Source organism: Branchiostoma floridae, chromosome 1, assembly GCF_000003815.2.
Source record: "Branchiostoma floridae strain S238N-H82 chromosome 1, Bfl_VNyyK, whole genome shotgun sequence".
Classification (NCBI taxonomy): Eukaryota; Metazoa; Chordata; class Leptocardii; order Amphioxiformes; family Branchiostomatidae; genus Branchiostoma; species Branchiostoma floridae.
In genome coordinates this window covers 34995528-35012030 of record NC_049979.1, presented here as the reverse complement: position 1 = coordinate 35012030, position 16503 = coordinate 34995528, and the positions used below count along the sequence as shown (strand labels likewise).

The 16503-nt window shown below is 40.1% G+C and overlaps 1 protein-coding gene across 2 annotated transcripts in view; it reads left to right on the top strand.

Moving 5' to 3' along the window:
• LOC118430468 (striatin-3-like) overlaps positions 1–8595 on the top strand; it is a 41693-nt gene extending 33098 nt beyond the window's left edge. For both annotated transcript variants that reach the window (XM_035841354.1, XM_035841362.1), the window contains exons 17-19: positions 3942–4049; positions 4416–4502; positions 5114–8595. In XM_035841354.1, the coding sequence (XP_035697247.1) occupies positions 3942–4049; positions 4416–4502; positions 5114–5283 (365 nt within the window). In that variant the 3' untranslated portion in view covers positions 5284–8595. The remainder of the gene's footprint in view (positions 1–3941; positions 4050–4415; positions 4503–5113) is intronic.
• Positions 8596–16503: the final 7908 nt, after the last annotated feature.

Below are 16503 nucleotides of genomic sequence, written 5' to 3'. Positions count from 1 at the left end.
TATAGAAGAACTATTAATTGTTTTGTGAACAAAAAGGCAACTTTGCAGTTTGTTTATATCATATATAGTTAATACTTTTAAATTACGAAACAAAGATGCAGAAGGGAATGTATACGACACATTTGAGACTATTCGGACGAAGCGTTTCTGCAGAAGAAGTAGAGGTTTAAGTGATGTGGAGTACGTACTCGCCCATACGATGTTACAATATGCAAGATAGGGATATAGTAAACTATAGTATAATATCATATATGTTTTAGAAGATAGTAGCATTGCGATTTTTCTGACAATACCTATGTTTTTATAGATTTTTTTGCAAATAAGGTCAATATGTTTTTTCCAGGTAAGTTTGTCATCAATGGTGACACCTAAGAAACACGTGTGCGTAACTTGATTAATTGGTGTGTTATTAATAGCTATTTTAACATTTTCCTTATTGTATTTTTTCTTCCCTGCAAAAATAATGAAATTTGTTTTCTTGACATTTAAGGATAATTTGTTAATTTGGAACCATTTGTTTACTTTGTCTAATTCTCTATTCATTTTACTGACTAATATATCAAGGTCAGAATGTGATGAAAACAAGTTAGTATCATCTGCAAATAGTAGTGCATATAGCTCATCAGATACACAAGCCAAATCGTTGATATATATGAGAAATAATAGAGGACCAAGTATAGAACCTTGAGGGACGCCACAGGAAATTGATCTTGTATCTGAGGAGTAGGTATTATTGGAAACATACTGTTTTCTGTTAGATAAATAGTCTTTTAGCCAAGTGAAAACATATCCTTGAAAGCCATAGCAGTTAAGTTTTTCTAATAGAATTTTATGGTTCACGGTGTCGAATGCTTTCGACAAGTCCAGAAACACACCAATGGTGAATTCATTCTTTTCTATGGCCGAGGTAATTTTATCTACTAATTTCAAAAGTGTCATATATGTTGAATGGTGTTTACGGAAGCCATATTGGTGTTCATGGAGAATGTTGTTATCTTCTAAGTGCTGTAGAATTCTCTTGTATACTAATTTCTCTAGGACTTTTAAAAATACCGGCAAAACTGATATGGGGCGGTAATTTGACAGTAAACAGGTGTTTCCCGATTTGAAAAGCGGTATGACTTTCTAAGGCTATCTTTAAATCATTTGGGACCATACCAGTTTCCAAGGACAATTTTAATATATACGTGAGGGGCTCTAGTATTGAGCTGCTGACTTGTTTTATTAAGGAGGTGCTTAATTCATCATTACCAGGAGCAGAGTTCTTAAGATTACAAATAATAGTCTGGACTTCGGATGCAGTGGGTGTTTCAAAGAAGCTATAAGATGGGTAGACATTGTTAATGAAAGATAGAGGAGAACAGTCAGTCTTGTCGATCTTTTTAGCTAATGAGGGTCCAATATTAACAAAAAAGTTATTGAAGGCATCTACAATGTCTTGTGGGTTTGATATTTCATATGTGTCGTCACAGAGTTTGCTAGGAAGAACATTCGATTTCTTTTTTTTATTAAGAAGCTCATTTATCAATTTCCATGTGGTTCTTATGTTATCTGTTGTCTCCTTGAATTTTTTGTGATAGTGATTCCTTTTAGATAAGCGAATTAATGTGTTGAATTTATTTCTGTAAGTTTTATATGTCTGGAAAGAAGTTGGATTTGGATTCCTTACATATTTTTTGTATAACTTGTTTTTCTTGATGGACGATTTATGAAGCGCAGGAGTGAACCAGGGTTTGTTCTTTTCTACATTACGTTCGGAGTGAGTAACAATCGGGAAACATTCTTCAAACAGAGAAGTAATGACTTGAATAAAATGACTGTAGGCATCATTTGTGTTAGAGTAATTGTATAATTTGTCCCATGTTACATCCGCTAATTGGTTTTTGAATTTAGTGATATTGGAACTAGTAAATTTGCGCAAACGTCGTTTTGTACTGTTAGTTTTACTTACATCGGATTTACATTTCATTATGTAAAATATAGGTAAATGGTCCGAAATATCTGTTACAAGAGTGCCAGAAGTATAGGATTCAGATAAGGAGTTTGTTAATATATTATCGATTAGGGTCGCAGATTTGTCAGTTATTCTTGTTGGTTTGGTGATTGTGGGATACATACAACACGAGAATAACATATTTAAAAAATCTGTCGTTAGAGTATGTCTTTCATTTTTTAGTAAGTCTATATTGAAATCGCCAAGAAGAAAACATGTTTTACCTTCCTTACTTATTGTATCCAGTGTTAGCGCAAGATGACTAGTAAAGTCCTTAATATCCGTGTCAGGCGGTCGGTATACACATCCTAATATCATATTCTTACGAGTAGGAGAGGAAGACACTGGAAGTTCAATAAAAATGGACTCCACATTTCCCTCATGCGAATGTATAGTTAAATCGTCCCTTTGTACAAACTCAAGATTTCCGCGTATAAAGAGAGATACTCCACCACCAACTCTGTTCGATCTACAGCGATGTACTGAGGTATAGTTTGGGAAATCATACAGTTGAAGAGTACTTTGAGTTAGCCATGTTTCAGATAAACCTATAATAGAGAAGTCGTGATTTAGAGTAGATAGATAGTGGGTAAAATTGTCGAAATTTCGCGGGAGACTTCTAATGTTTAGGTGCAACGCTGAGAAAGCGTTAGTGTTATGGCCTGACTTAAGGCACATGGAGTTAAACTGATTTTCAGAGTAGTTAACGCATGGGGTATTCGTATTTGTATCTAAAAAGTTTCCGTAGAAGTTTACATCTGGATCCCAGCTGTCAGTGAAGTTTGATTCCTTATCTGAGTCGAGCATGAAGGGGTTAAAGATCAGGTTACCATCTTCAAAATTATATGGTGTACTATTGAAATCATCTGTTTGAGTGGTTGTGTTGGACATGATCTATATAAGCATAGTTAATATACAACATTACATAGTTATACATCATTACATAGTAAAATATACATGGGTTGAAAACTATATTTGAATGGTCGCATCTAGAAGTATCATACATGAAATATTATAGGTCTACTACACACAATAAATGTAATACAGATGGAAATAAGCTTTACGACATTTCCTGATTAGTTTTCTTCCTGATGACGAGTCGGTCATAACTGATGATAGCGAACTCTCCACGTTGTCTGGCTTCCCTCATCTTTGGCACCAGCTCTGCGCGTCGTTTTCGAACTTGATCTGAAAAGTCTTCATTAATGTAAATGTTGGTATTCTTGAGGTTGGATCGGGCTCTGTTAAGGATCATTTGTTTGTCCTTGAAACGCAGTAGCTTGACCACAACTTGCCTTGGGCGGGGGGAGTCATTTCTGAAGGGACCATTCCGATGAGCTCTTTCTATTTCGATTGTCTTTGAGTCTAGTTGTAGCTTTTTTGTCAGGATGTTGCGTACTTTGACTTCTGTGTCGGCCCAAGTTTCCTTGACGTCGTCCTCTATGCCATCGATGACTACGTTGTTTCTTCTGCTCTGGTTCTCCAGATAGTCCATCTTTTTCTCCATGTCTGGCATTTGAAGAGACTTGGGATTCTTTGCTTGGTCATCAATAGTGGCTTTCAGGTTGGTTATCTCTGAATTAGCTTCGTTCAGTTTGGTTTTCAGAGTGTCAACTTCGTGCTGCGAGAACTGCAAAGAAGACTTCAGCTCCTGTACTTCTCTAACTAGGTTGTCAAATCGGTTATTAGTAGAGGTCATGACAGATTCTATGAATGATTGAAAGATTGATTGTTGTCTTTGTAGTAAGTCTTCATACTTTGTCTGCTGTTGCTCCAACAAATCCTTTATTGTGGACATGTCATCCTCTGACATCCAGTTAAACTGTTCGTTGAATTCATTGGTTCCTGATGACTATTACATTTTCCTGGACAATTCAACTGGGAATTTAAAAAAATGCTGATTAAATGCTGTCTTGGGGAGTTTCTGAACACACTGTTTTTCCCCCAGATTCGGGTGTGTCGTCCCAGATCAACAGAGTGGTGGCTCACCCCACCCTGCCCATCACCATCACAGCGCACGAGGACAGGCACATTAAGTTCTTTGACAACAATTCAGGTTCGTAATGTCAATGATGGACATACCAAATACACACATGTACTGTAGTATTTATCATCAGCTCAGGAAAGTACAACAAGAAATAGTCATGCCTTCAGAAACCAAAGTTATGAGGTGTTAGAAATCTATTTTTTCCTTAAACTATCATAGAATGGAACTCAAGTACAAAGTTACGCCACTTAAGTACAAAGTTGTAGCCAGCTGCTGTCAGGCCGTTCCCTTGAAAGCTGGTGTGTTATGTTTATGGTCGGTTATACTGGCTACACAGTAACCTTCTTTGCAAGGTTGGAAAGTTTTGTTTCATATTTCTATCATTACCAAGTGAAGATGTAGAAGTTTGATGTGCATGTCTTCTGTCTGGTGCAGGTAAGATGGTGAACACCATGGTGGCTCACCTGGATGCAGTGACCAGCCTGGCTGTGGACCCCAATGGGCTCTACCTGCTGTCAGGAAGTAAGTTCATCTTTCATCTGTAGTTTCATCTACAAGTATATGTTGCTATACTGTATCTTCTTAGTGAGTTTTCTGGAAAAGAATAATAAGGGGGAGCACTGCATTGGGTAGGTCTGCAACCAAGGGGGAGGATGGATTTGAAGGGTGGGGGGTGTCGTTTTAGAGAATTTTAAAGTTAGAATTCTAAGGCTTCATGAGGGGCACGATTACTGTCAGACAAGACTGGGCATTTGTGACATAGTAGCATCTCTGTTCAATCTGAATTCTATACTTGTCAAAGAACATGCACGCTACTGGAAAGATTCGCAGTCCTTAGGACGGGACGTCACAGTTGTTGCAAGTTGTGGAACCTCACCAGGACTGTTGTTCAATCTGTATCAGTCTGTATCTGTACTCTACTACTGATACTCGGCTCATCGACAATGTCATTTCTTTATCCTAATCTTCCTCTTTCTGTTAGGATTGGGTGCTGTGCCAATGTGGTTCTTTTTCTGTAACTTACAAACTATCTTCTGCCACCATTTCATCCTCAAATTGTTTCAGCTTGTGTCGCCATGGCAGCTTTTATTAAAGCATTTCTTGTTTACCAACGAACTTGTGTGCCCGCCCAGGTCACGACTGTTCCATCCGCCTGTGGAACCTGGATAGCAAGACCTGTGTACAGGAGATCACCTCTCATCGCAAGAAGTTCGACGAATCCATTTTCGACGTGGCGTTCCACCCTTCGAAGCCATACATAGCCAGTGCAGGAGCGGACGCCCTGGCCAAGGTGTTTGTATGATGTCTACAGGTGCACTACTGTTTGATGGTCTGTTTTTAGCATCACCTGTATAAATATGGGTACTTCCTGTCTAGAACTGAGCCACAGCATCCCTACTTCCTGGTCGACAGAGCTCCGAAGTGACGTGTGTTGTGGAGTGAGAGAAATGGCACCCCCTTTTACCAGCTTTTTTTATATATTTGGCAAACATATAATGTACTTCTTTCAAGACTTTTAGTCCTACATGTGCTAAGGGTAGTGTAATTTTAGATTGCCAGCGTCTGTCAAGGTTTGCAGTGTTCTGGAAATGATCCTGAAAGATGTAAACTGACGTTAGCACCCAATGAAATGTTAGAAGATGGACGTATATGATGAAATGTGACTCTGCACTAAAGGAAGTGGGGATGGCTTGCTGGTTTGTGTGCAGATGTGGTAGTTCTGAAAACAAAAAACAGGGAACAATTCCAATTGTTAATACAGCAAAAAAAAAATAATGAATATAGTACAAAAAAAATTGGTCAATGCCTCATTTGACTTGTTGTGAACAGTTCTTGCACATAGTACCTGCTTTTTAATGTTGAGATAGATTTTTCATTAATTTTCTGGAGTGTCTGTTTTCTGACACTTGCGGACACTCAGATGCAGTTGGCTTTTTTTGTTTTTTAAGGTAGAAGATTTGTCCCAAATTTGTAAAACTTTGTAAACCAGTGCTAGTCTCTACATGGGTTATAAGGTATAGCATGTGTAACTGTACAGGGAATTCCAGCTTACGGTGGGCCTGGCTTCCAACATTTTGTGGCAGAGAGAATGGAGAAGTACTCAAAATTCCCATCTTGTTTGTCTCTGTAATTCCAATATTAGAACTCCCAAAACGCCAGGCGTCTACATGTACCCACGACACACCCCCTTTCCCCAGCCCCCCTCAATTCTTTCCTTTTACTGTTCAGGACAATTCTTCCACTGGAATGGACAAATGAAAGTAGAATTGTGCAGTGATATTGTTGGAACCATCCCCCATTCCAATCAAATTTTAAAGTGTTGTATGTGTATTCAAATGGTTTTTGGCCACACCTCGGGGGCGGGGGTAATTTACAGCCTACTAGGAAAGGCCTTGAGGAAGCAAGTCTGCCTGGCGGTTATGGAAGTTCCCGATTGTTCGCTCAAATGTCCGTGAAGTGGTCGAGGTTCTATTACTCGTAGGTGCATTTCTGTAGGTAGCCATGTGTACTAACAACGGAATGTATGATCCATAACTGCCAAAGAAATGTTGCTCATTTATGACATTAAGATACTCAGAAGCAAAAAACTGTAGGTATTTTTATATAAAATTTTTGGGAGACTCTGTTGATCGAGCATTACTGCATGCATGCCTGGTGTGTTACACATGGACCATAATATGACCTAACGCATGCCAGAAAGGACCATGGGAGTAACAATAGGGTTGCCATGACAACTGAAGTGCACACAATCATGTGAAAAGATTGACGTTGTCCAAAATGTCTGTAAGGAGGAAGAGGGTCGCAAATCATTATAATTTGATATTATTACGACTATGTAATTTCACTAAAATGGGCAGTAGTACTTGTAATAATTTTTTTCACTGTTCTTTGTAGACGTGGATTGATTTGGGGGTAACTAATGATAGCTATTTATTTCTTAAATTGTATTTCTTGTACTGACTAGTCATTAAAGGCTCTGAAAGTACATCCTATGATGTCATATGATATCCATATATACGAGTCTTCCTTAAATAGATAACTCCGACAGGTAGCGACAGGACCATCCCTGTTACATGCCTTAATTAATTAATTACTGTATCATGTGCGTCACGATCACAACAAGGAGTTGCTTAGATCTCACATGCAACATCAAGCTCAAACTTCCCCTTTGCTGTACTGTGAAGAGGCCCAGCCATAGAACATTTGCAGCCTGATTTAACATCAACTACGGAGTGTCAGTTAGAGCAGGCACAAGGTAAACAATGCAGAATCCCTGGCTCCTGAGACCCCCTTTTCCACTAGACTACAATCCATGAGTGACCAAAATCGAATTTTTGCAACCTTTAGTTTTATTTATCAAAATATGATTCGTGATGAACATGTACATTCTAAATGTGTCATGTAAAAGACAACAATATAACTTCTTCTTTGTAAATGAAATTCTTTCAGCAACCTTTGATGCACAACATACATGTACATGCAAAAGTATTGTGTGAAAGACAACAAGACGCTAAAAAGACTTTCCTTAAAATTCATTGAGCAATTTGTGAAACGTTTGGGCAGTTGCAGCCACTGGTGGAAGGGCGGGTGATAGAGTGAGTGTACCACAAGGCATGGTGCTGGGCGTATAATACTACTTGTCACAGGCATCTGGAAGAATAAGTTTTCCAGTTGGTGTGGTCAGAATTGAATGTTACCCAGATGAAACGTAACCTGGAAGGTAACTGAGCAACCTATGAGTTCCATCACCATTGTGCTAGGTCAAGTTACTTTTTATAGGCTCTTAAGGGAATGTACACCAATTTGATTTCCTGGTTCTCAGATTCATCAGTGTTTTTATTTAATGTAAAGAAATTAATGATGATCATGATGTACCATGTATTAAAAAAATCTTAGATAAATTTAAACCCCAAAATACTCATATTTTATTACCAACCGTTAAAGAAAGTCCTTGTCCTTCTTCATATTGTATTGCAAGGCAAAACTATTTGTTTTTACAATCGTTCACTTATTGTTCACAAACAAGGTGTTGATTTTGTGTGTCTTTTCCATTCGTTCATTTTGTAAAGCAAGTCAAAATGTAACTTTTTTACAATGATCACTTTTAGGGTGTGATTTTGTGGTGCATTAACTTCAGGCTCTCACTTGAGGCCTTTTTGTTCCTCCCACCTTATCTACTGATTCCCTGCAATAATCTGAGAGCCAAGAAATATCAAATTGGTGTTGTCTTATTTTAGTACAATTAGTTATGCTGAGAATACTAAGAGCATTGTAATGCTTTCAACACACCTTCACCAAGTCTTAGAAATGATATTATGAACCGACTCTTCCAATTGTAATCAAACAGAATTTGAGGTAAGATAACCTTACAGACTTATAGGTCATAGTACCTTTTTAAAATTGAGTATATGAAATTTGTACCACACTTCTCCGAACTATGGAAATTTCATCTGTCGAATGTACAGAAAAGATTGTTCACAGGTCTGGCTGTTAGGCACATATGGAAGTTAAGTATTTTGTTGCACCTGTCTATGCAGTATGTATCAGTTTGTTATTTTGCTCTGAACATGGGAAACCTGTATATTAAAACATGGCATTGTCCTCCATTCAAGAGACGATCACTTGTTCTCTCTACTTTTGACATTTTTACCTTCGGCAGGAAGGTTATGTTTTCGCTAGCATTTAGTTTGTATGTTTTGTACGTGTGTTTGTATAGAAGACCAGCATAACTCGAGAAGGCCTGGATGGATTGTATTTAGTCTATACCAGACTCCGGGTCGCTGGAAAACCGTAGAAATGGAACAAATAGAGGAGTAAACCGGCCAGAGGAGTGTAGCCGGCCAGGGAACAGTACGCGACCTACGTACTGTTCCCTGGCCGGCTTACTCCTCTATCTGTTCCATTTCTACGGTTTTCCAACGACCCGGAGTCTGGTAGAGACTAGATTGTATTCATGTTTGGTATGTGCTTATTAAAGAAACCTGGAAACAACTATATTTTGGAGCCCCCTAGCGGCTTGAATTGGTGCTGCAGCAGAACTTCCGGGCTTGATATGTCAAGTTTGCTATGGTAGTGATTTTCGGGTGGTAGAAAGCTGGTGCAGTAAGTGGTATACATGTAGGTTTTGGTCCGTTTTTAGGAAATGCAGGTACCAGTTTAGTTTCAAAATTTGAATGAAAGCAACTCATGGGAGGTGATGGATCGTTATGGTGTTTGGTATGTAAATAACTACAATGATGGAAGATGGTAAATATTCCAATCAGAAACTAAATTGCATTATAAGGAATAAAAAAAAGAGCACTTCATTCAATGATATGAAAATTCGAACCTGGGATCCAAGGCGGTGGACTTCACGCCTGTGGACACGGCAACATTGATCCGAGCCATGGAGGTCCTTGGTGATAAGTTTTATTCCACTGCCATGGACTTTTCATGGGTGAACTGCAAGAAATGCGGACTTGATGCCAGTAGACGTGTCAATAGCAGTCCGAGCCTTTGAGGTCCTTGAGACTAATTTGTTTTACCCTGCACCAATACCAGTCCGATCTTTGGAAATTCTTAAGACATGGTTGTATTCTACTGATGCTGTGGACTTTTCAGGCGTGAACTGTAAGTGCGTGGACTTTATGTCTGCGGACGGCTCACTACATGCCGGAGTTACGGGGTCAACAACCACAAAACCCTGGCCTTGTCACCTTTTCAAGTCAAACAACTCACTCAAACCACCCCCATAGAACGGTTGAATCAGTTCACGATCAGGAAAGTCTGTTTGAATTCATTCGAATTGGCCCTTAAAGTGTTAGCTGGGCCTTAATCTAAGGGCACAATCCGCCGTACGTGGGAGGCCACGTCCGCCACGTATTTCTGAAAACGTTCAGGCTGTACGGGGGGGCGAATACGCAGCCGGATGGCACACGAAGTTTTGCCTGCGCACGTAAAGTTCTACGGCGTGTCTGCGTGCTCCAAAATCCGGATTCCCTACGAGTTTGTACGGAGGCGGTACTTACCACTTATGGATCCCAAAAGATTGTCCACGTTTGGACACGTATACAGCACGTATTTGCCATACAGCGGGTTGTGCCCTTAAGCTAACCCGTAGGTGCCAGTACGGGTGACACGCCTGCCTGTAGAGCCTGAACGTTTCCAGAAAAACGTGGTGGACGTGGCCTGCCAAGAAAACGTACGGAGAAAGTACACGTACGGTGGGCTGTGCCCTTAAGCTTAGGTGCTGCTGCTGGATCCAAGGCCACCTTTATTTGAGTGTCACGTCTACTAAACTTTATTTACAGCTCGTTTCCTCTTCTCATATTCTTGATCCGGTTGTGCAGTCCCCCCCCCCTCCCAAAGAGACCATGATTGTTCCTGATAGCCTGGAAACTAGCAACCGTGTAAATACCCAAAGTCGATCACGAGCGCTCTTGTATATATGTTTATCTCCCATAGCTGAAACAAGACTTCGAAGATTTCATGGCTCCACAAAATACTAAGAATTCTTTGTAAAGGTGTCTCTTAATTTGTGTTCAAATGATCATGCAAGTGAGGTTGAGCGATTGTAGTTCAGCCTCAGGGACTGTGGTCTTCAGGTGACGACAAAACAAACTGAAGACGAGAGATGAGCAGGTCTTCCGTGGCATCCAAAGACCCCACTTCAGGACAAGGACAAGTAAGGTGAGAGTCCACGAGATAATGTTTTTTTGCAATGCGGCCACACAAGTGACACTAATAAGAACATTCCTCTTAAGGACACACTGAATTATCTTAAATTGATCTTGGTGAAGATGGCATTCTTTGCGTATTGCAATTGTCTAAACATTTTTGTCTGACAGCTACACTTTCAACATGGCCAGAGGGTACACGCATTGTAGGGTTAGTGAACTGTCTTTCCAATGACCTATAAAAAGGTGAAGGATGAGTGAGGTAGGGTAAGGCGACAACATTTGCATAAATGTCCTGACGAACACATACTGTAAATGCATAAACTTTCGCGGTGGGTTAATGTACACGGTTTTCGCGGTGGCCGCATCACCGCGAACATTTTCCCATTGCAGTAAGAGACTACAGTGCATGATGCTACCGCGAACTTAAAACCAACGCGAAAAGTCATTTTTCCCGCTCCCGCGAAATTAAATCCCCGCGAACTTAAATGCGTTCACAGTACTAGTACTCAAATGCCTATCAGTGTTCGTGAGGCTTTCCAAGTACAGGGATCCAATGATCGTTCTGTGTCCAGCCATCTCCATTGTACCAACTTCCCCAGGACCCGTAAAAGAAAAAAAATCAATATAAACAGTATAGCATGTTCAAAAGTGGGGCGTCTATATAGCTTGTTCTGAACATTACATTCAATTGGTGGATTTAATTTCGCGGTAGCGGGAAAAGGACTTTTCGTGGTGGGTTTAAGTTCACGGCAGCACCATGCACTGTAGTCTCTTACTGCTATGGAAAAATGTTCGCGGGGGCCACTTCATCGCGAACTTAAAACCGCCGCGAACATTTTTCCATAGCAGTAGGAAAACCGTGAACATTAAACCAGCGCAAAAGTTTCTGCATTTACAGTATCTTTTGCGGTCAGGCCGTATTGATTCGAACATATTGATGACCTCCTCTGGGAACCCAAATCTTGAAATAGCCGCGTTGGTCGTGTGCGGTTATCGCGGTTTTGTTTAGATTTGTGTTAGCCTTGACATTCAATGGGAATATCAACCCAAGTATGACCAGAACTAATGAAAGACAAAAAAAACTCACAAAGCTTGTTTTTTATAGATGAAATCTCTCGGGCGCAGCTTCAGTGTTACAGTGAGATAAGCGCTGAACAAACAATTCCCACACAGAGAAATACACAGACAAACGATTTTTTAATTATTTAGATTTTGCGTAATACGTAAAAGTACGACTTAAAAGACGACAATATACACAAAACGTAAGAAATTTCGTTCTTTGTCTCTGACATTCGTTGAGTAGCGTTTGAACCCCGCAGTGACACAAGCTTGACGCAAGTGCAGTGAGAGTGCACCTTTAGATAAGTTTTGCGCAGCAGCTTTTCTGACTACCCCTGAAGCCGCTGGGTCATCTTTGCTTAAAAAATCTGGCCTTGTTTCTCGGCTTTTTAGATGACCAAGATTATGGAACAGAACACTAAAACAGCGTCATATACAGTCAAACCTGCCCAAGACGACCACCCGGGGGACCGGAAAAAAACGGTCGATTTGGACAGGTGGTCGCTGAGAAGAGTATCGATTCAAAACATGCCCGATGGAAAGTATAAATGGTTTCCATTGTGCTTAATGGCATAAAGCAAGCACACTGCACGCACGCAAAGAAGCGAGGTCTTTAATCTCAAATACAACAGGCACACTGTAAACTGTAAATTTAACCCCAAAATCCGACGAAAACTGGCCGATTTCGGCACAAAATCGTGCTACTTACAGTATCATAAAAAATCGATGAAAACCTCAATTTTGAAAATGATGCGGTCGTTATGGGTCCCAATTTGGGCCGGTCGCGGTCGCGTTGCCCAGGTGGTCGTTGAGAAAAGGTCGCTTAATGCTTACGTCAATGGGAAAATAAATCGGGACCGAGAAAAAGTGGTCGAAATGGCCAGGTGGTCGCTGAGAAGAGGTGGTCGCTCGGGCAGGTTTGACTGCAACTGCATGTGATAGAAATGAAAATGCTAAAAGAAGGCGATGGTAAAGATATTGTAATAATTCTAAGATAGCTTTTCTACCAGGATCACGGTTTGCAGCCCTGGATTTTTCTGTACCGGGTGAGTCTACCTTATCAATGGCCCAACCAGGGTAGCCATATTGTTTAAGCGCGGAAACCAAATGTTCCTTCTCTGATTGTAACGTTTTATGTCTTTTTGTTCCGAAATCACAGTTTCAACTCTATGGAACAAGGTCCTAACCACTCCAAGTTTATGGTCAAGAGGATGGGTGGAGGCAAAATTAAGATACTGATCAGTGTGGGTGGGTTTGCGGTATATCTTAATGCGAAGAGAACCGTCTTCTTGAATCTCAGTCAAGGTGTCTAGAAAAGGTAGTGACTTGTTCTGTTCCTCTTCTGTGCCCAAATTCTACTTCTGTTCAACACTGTATCGTCCTGTTGATATTGGCGCGTGTGTCACTGCTTCAATCAATCTTCTTTTCACCTCACATTTGGTATACGGAACATACAAGGTTTTAGCACACTTGTGTGATTCTGCCCTTTCGATAGTTGGATGGCAGATTCAAAGCGCGGATGCGGCAAGGAGAACCGCACGCTGACACGACAAGAGTAACTTTCGGCATTTGGTGGTGGAGGCAGCGTCATGGTTTCGGGCGGTATAACCGCCATAGGAAAAACAACACTCGTAATCATTCCAGGCAACTTCAATGTGGTGAGATATAGGGACACCATCCTCCATCCAGTCGTAATAATATCCTACCTCTTCAATATGGGACCAAATGCCATTCTGCAAGATTACAACAGGCCACACAGAGCAAGGACCATTGGATGCTGGAGTACAGTCTTAGGCCTTCCTACGGCTTATGGCTAGCACTCGATTGATCACCTCTTGCCATGGTTCAGATTTTTTTACTTGAATAAAGGGTAACAGTAGCTTTGATTGACATGTCCTGTTTATTCAACTTGCCTTCATTCACAAGTTAATACCGACGGAAGAAAATGAGCAGAATGGAGTGATTGACTTTAGTAGGGTAATTTTGGCACTTTATCTTTAGGACCTCCTGTACGTAAGCGGGCCTAGTCCTCGTTCCATGAATTTACACTCATAAAATAATCTACTCAGATATGCTAAAAAGAAACTTGGATGTTCTGTAAACCAAACGTTAGGTGATAAAAGGATTGATTGAATCATTGTCACCCGCGGCCATAACAACCGGACGATACAGTTTTGAACAAAAACGGGTGAATTTGGGCACTTTTTTTTCGTGACCCACTGACGTTAGCAGGCCTAGTGTATGTTCCATGAGTTAACAATGATAATGAGTTTGATACCATTGGAAAGAAAATCATGCAAGCTTTCTATAGATATATAATATATTGAAATTGATGCAGAAACAACAGAAATATGATCAACCGAAGTTGATATTCCAAACTTTTTGTGCCGAGTGTATATCTTTGGTAAAGAGCTGTTCAGAATTGTATAAGTATATCCGATAGATTTGTCGGATTTTTAGAACATCTCAATATGTAGACATTTGTATAGGTCACATGCATATTGTTGTGTTGTGTAATGTGTTGTTATTGATTTTCCAGTTGTGTATGATTATGTGATGTTTTGCATAATTGTGTATAATTTGACGTCTCCATGTGGACTAATTAACGTATTCCGCATATCTATCACCCTCTACTATGTACTCAATAAAAATATGAACAGGACTGGCTAAAGCATTTTTTTTTACTTATTGGCCCGCAGTCCGGAATGAAACTGTTTTTCTAGAATCAAATTGTGACTTCTTGGCCACTATAGACAGGTGACCACGAAGGAGTGGTGGTCATCTGTATGGAGATATGCTGATCAATTAACCACAAGACATAAACCACATATAATTTCAGTAGATAAAGAAGGAATACTAGAGAGGCAACATTTTTGTGAAAATGCAGAATGCTTCCCAGCGGTTTTAACGGTCACTAGTCGACCGCTAGATTTTCATCGCAGCAACTTTTTGACTACGCGAATCCACCCCCTTCCCTCTTGCCGCGGCACTGATTACTAGAGGGTCTGCATGGGGGGGTCTTGGTAACGCTTAACGGTGAATTCAGGAGGCCCGGTAACGGTTAACGGTAAATTCAGGAGGCCCGCTAACGGTTAACGGTAAATTCAGGAGGCCCGCTAACGGTTATAATTAACGGTACATTCAGAATGAGTTACAAAGCATAAAAGTAACATTGACATGCATTCCTATTCATACAACGCTAGACTAGTTATATCAATGGGTGAAAATACATTGTGAGAAGCAGAAGGTGCCCAGAACCCGGAGGAATGACAGGGACAATGTCCATGACATCTGTAAATTGACGGAGGCAGAGTTCCCGGCCCGTCACAGAGACAGCGGCAGCAAATTTCTCATGGGTGGATTTAACTATTATTTCAGCACATGGAGCGCCGAAAAATTTTAAAATCAAGACCCTCTTAAATGCTATATCCTGCATTTTCGGCAAATCTTGTCGATAGACTAAGCTAGGTTGATTTTGACATTTTCATCAAATTACACATGATTATTATATTATACTTTGGCCTCCACCCCCAGATCCCCGACATATTTTTACCATTTCGAGCTCGGAAGGCGTTGCAATACTATAGTCCGGGAAAATTTGAAAATCTGGACCGCCATTTACTGCATTTTGAAGGACAGATTTTGCCGTAAGAGGAAGCTAAATTAAATGACATTTTGATAGAGAGAAAGTTTTTTTGTGCGAAAAGTTTTGAGGGCAATGCTTCCGCAACATATTTTACCATGTGCAGAGCCGAAGGCGGGAAATTTTGACATCTGGACCCTTTGAAACGCCATTTCCTGCATTTTCAGGGGTTCTATCTGGCATTTTACTTCGTGTGTATAGTATAACGGGTTACGAATAATTTCTTGGTAACGCTTAACGGTGAATTCGGGATAACAAATAACGATTAACGTTGAATTAAAACAACCAATAACGCTTCACGAAGAATATACCGATAACGGTTAACGTTGAATTAGAGCGGGTCGGTAACGATTAACGGTGAATTAAAATGGCTCGTAACGCTTAACGGAAAAAGGCATGCAGACCCTCATTACTAGTGTGGTTATATACATTCACCTGCAAGCTCTGTTTCTTTATACCGATAATCTGTTTGTTTTAAGCACACTAGTTAGCAGATATCTAAACAAAAATCGTCAACTTTACGCTTGCTTCATTGATTTTAGCAAAGCATTTGATTCTGTTTGGAGAAACGGCCTCTTGTTTAAATTGAGTAAGCTCGGTATTGGTGGTAAATTTCTAAAAGTAATAGAAGGCATGTATTCAAAGACTATAAACTGCGTTAAATCTAAAAATGGATTGACTGAAACTTTTGTTACTAATTGTGGTGTGAGACAAGGGTGTAATTTAAGCCCTACATTATTTAACCTTTTTCTTAGCGATATTGTGTCCCAATTTGACGGTGCTCCCTGTAATCCTCCATTTATGTACAACAAAACTGTCCCTTGCTTGTTGTATGCTGACGACTTGGTAATTTTTTCCGAGTCCAAACAGGGATTACAGCATTCCTTGAACAATCTGGAAAATTATTGTGCACTCTGGAAATTAAAAGTAAATCTTAGGAAAACAAAAATTATTGTATTTAAAAAGGGTGGCAGTCTACCTAAAAACTGTTCTCTCCTGTTTGATAATCGTGAAATAGAAATTGTAACTTGTTATACTTATCTCGGTATTATTGTGAGTGCAGCTGGCACGTTTAAAGCTAACAACAAATACCTGAGTGGCAAAGGTCTGAAGGCTTTATTCGGAATAAAACAATCTTTAGATAAAGCCACCGCCTCATTAC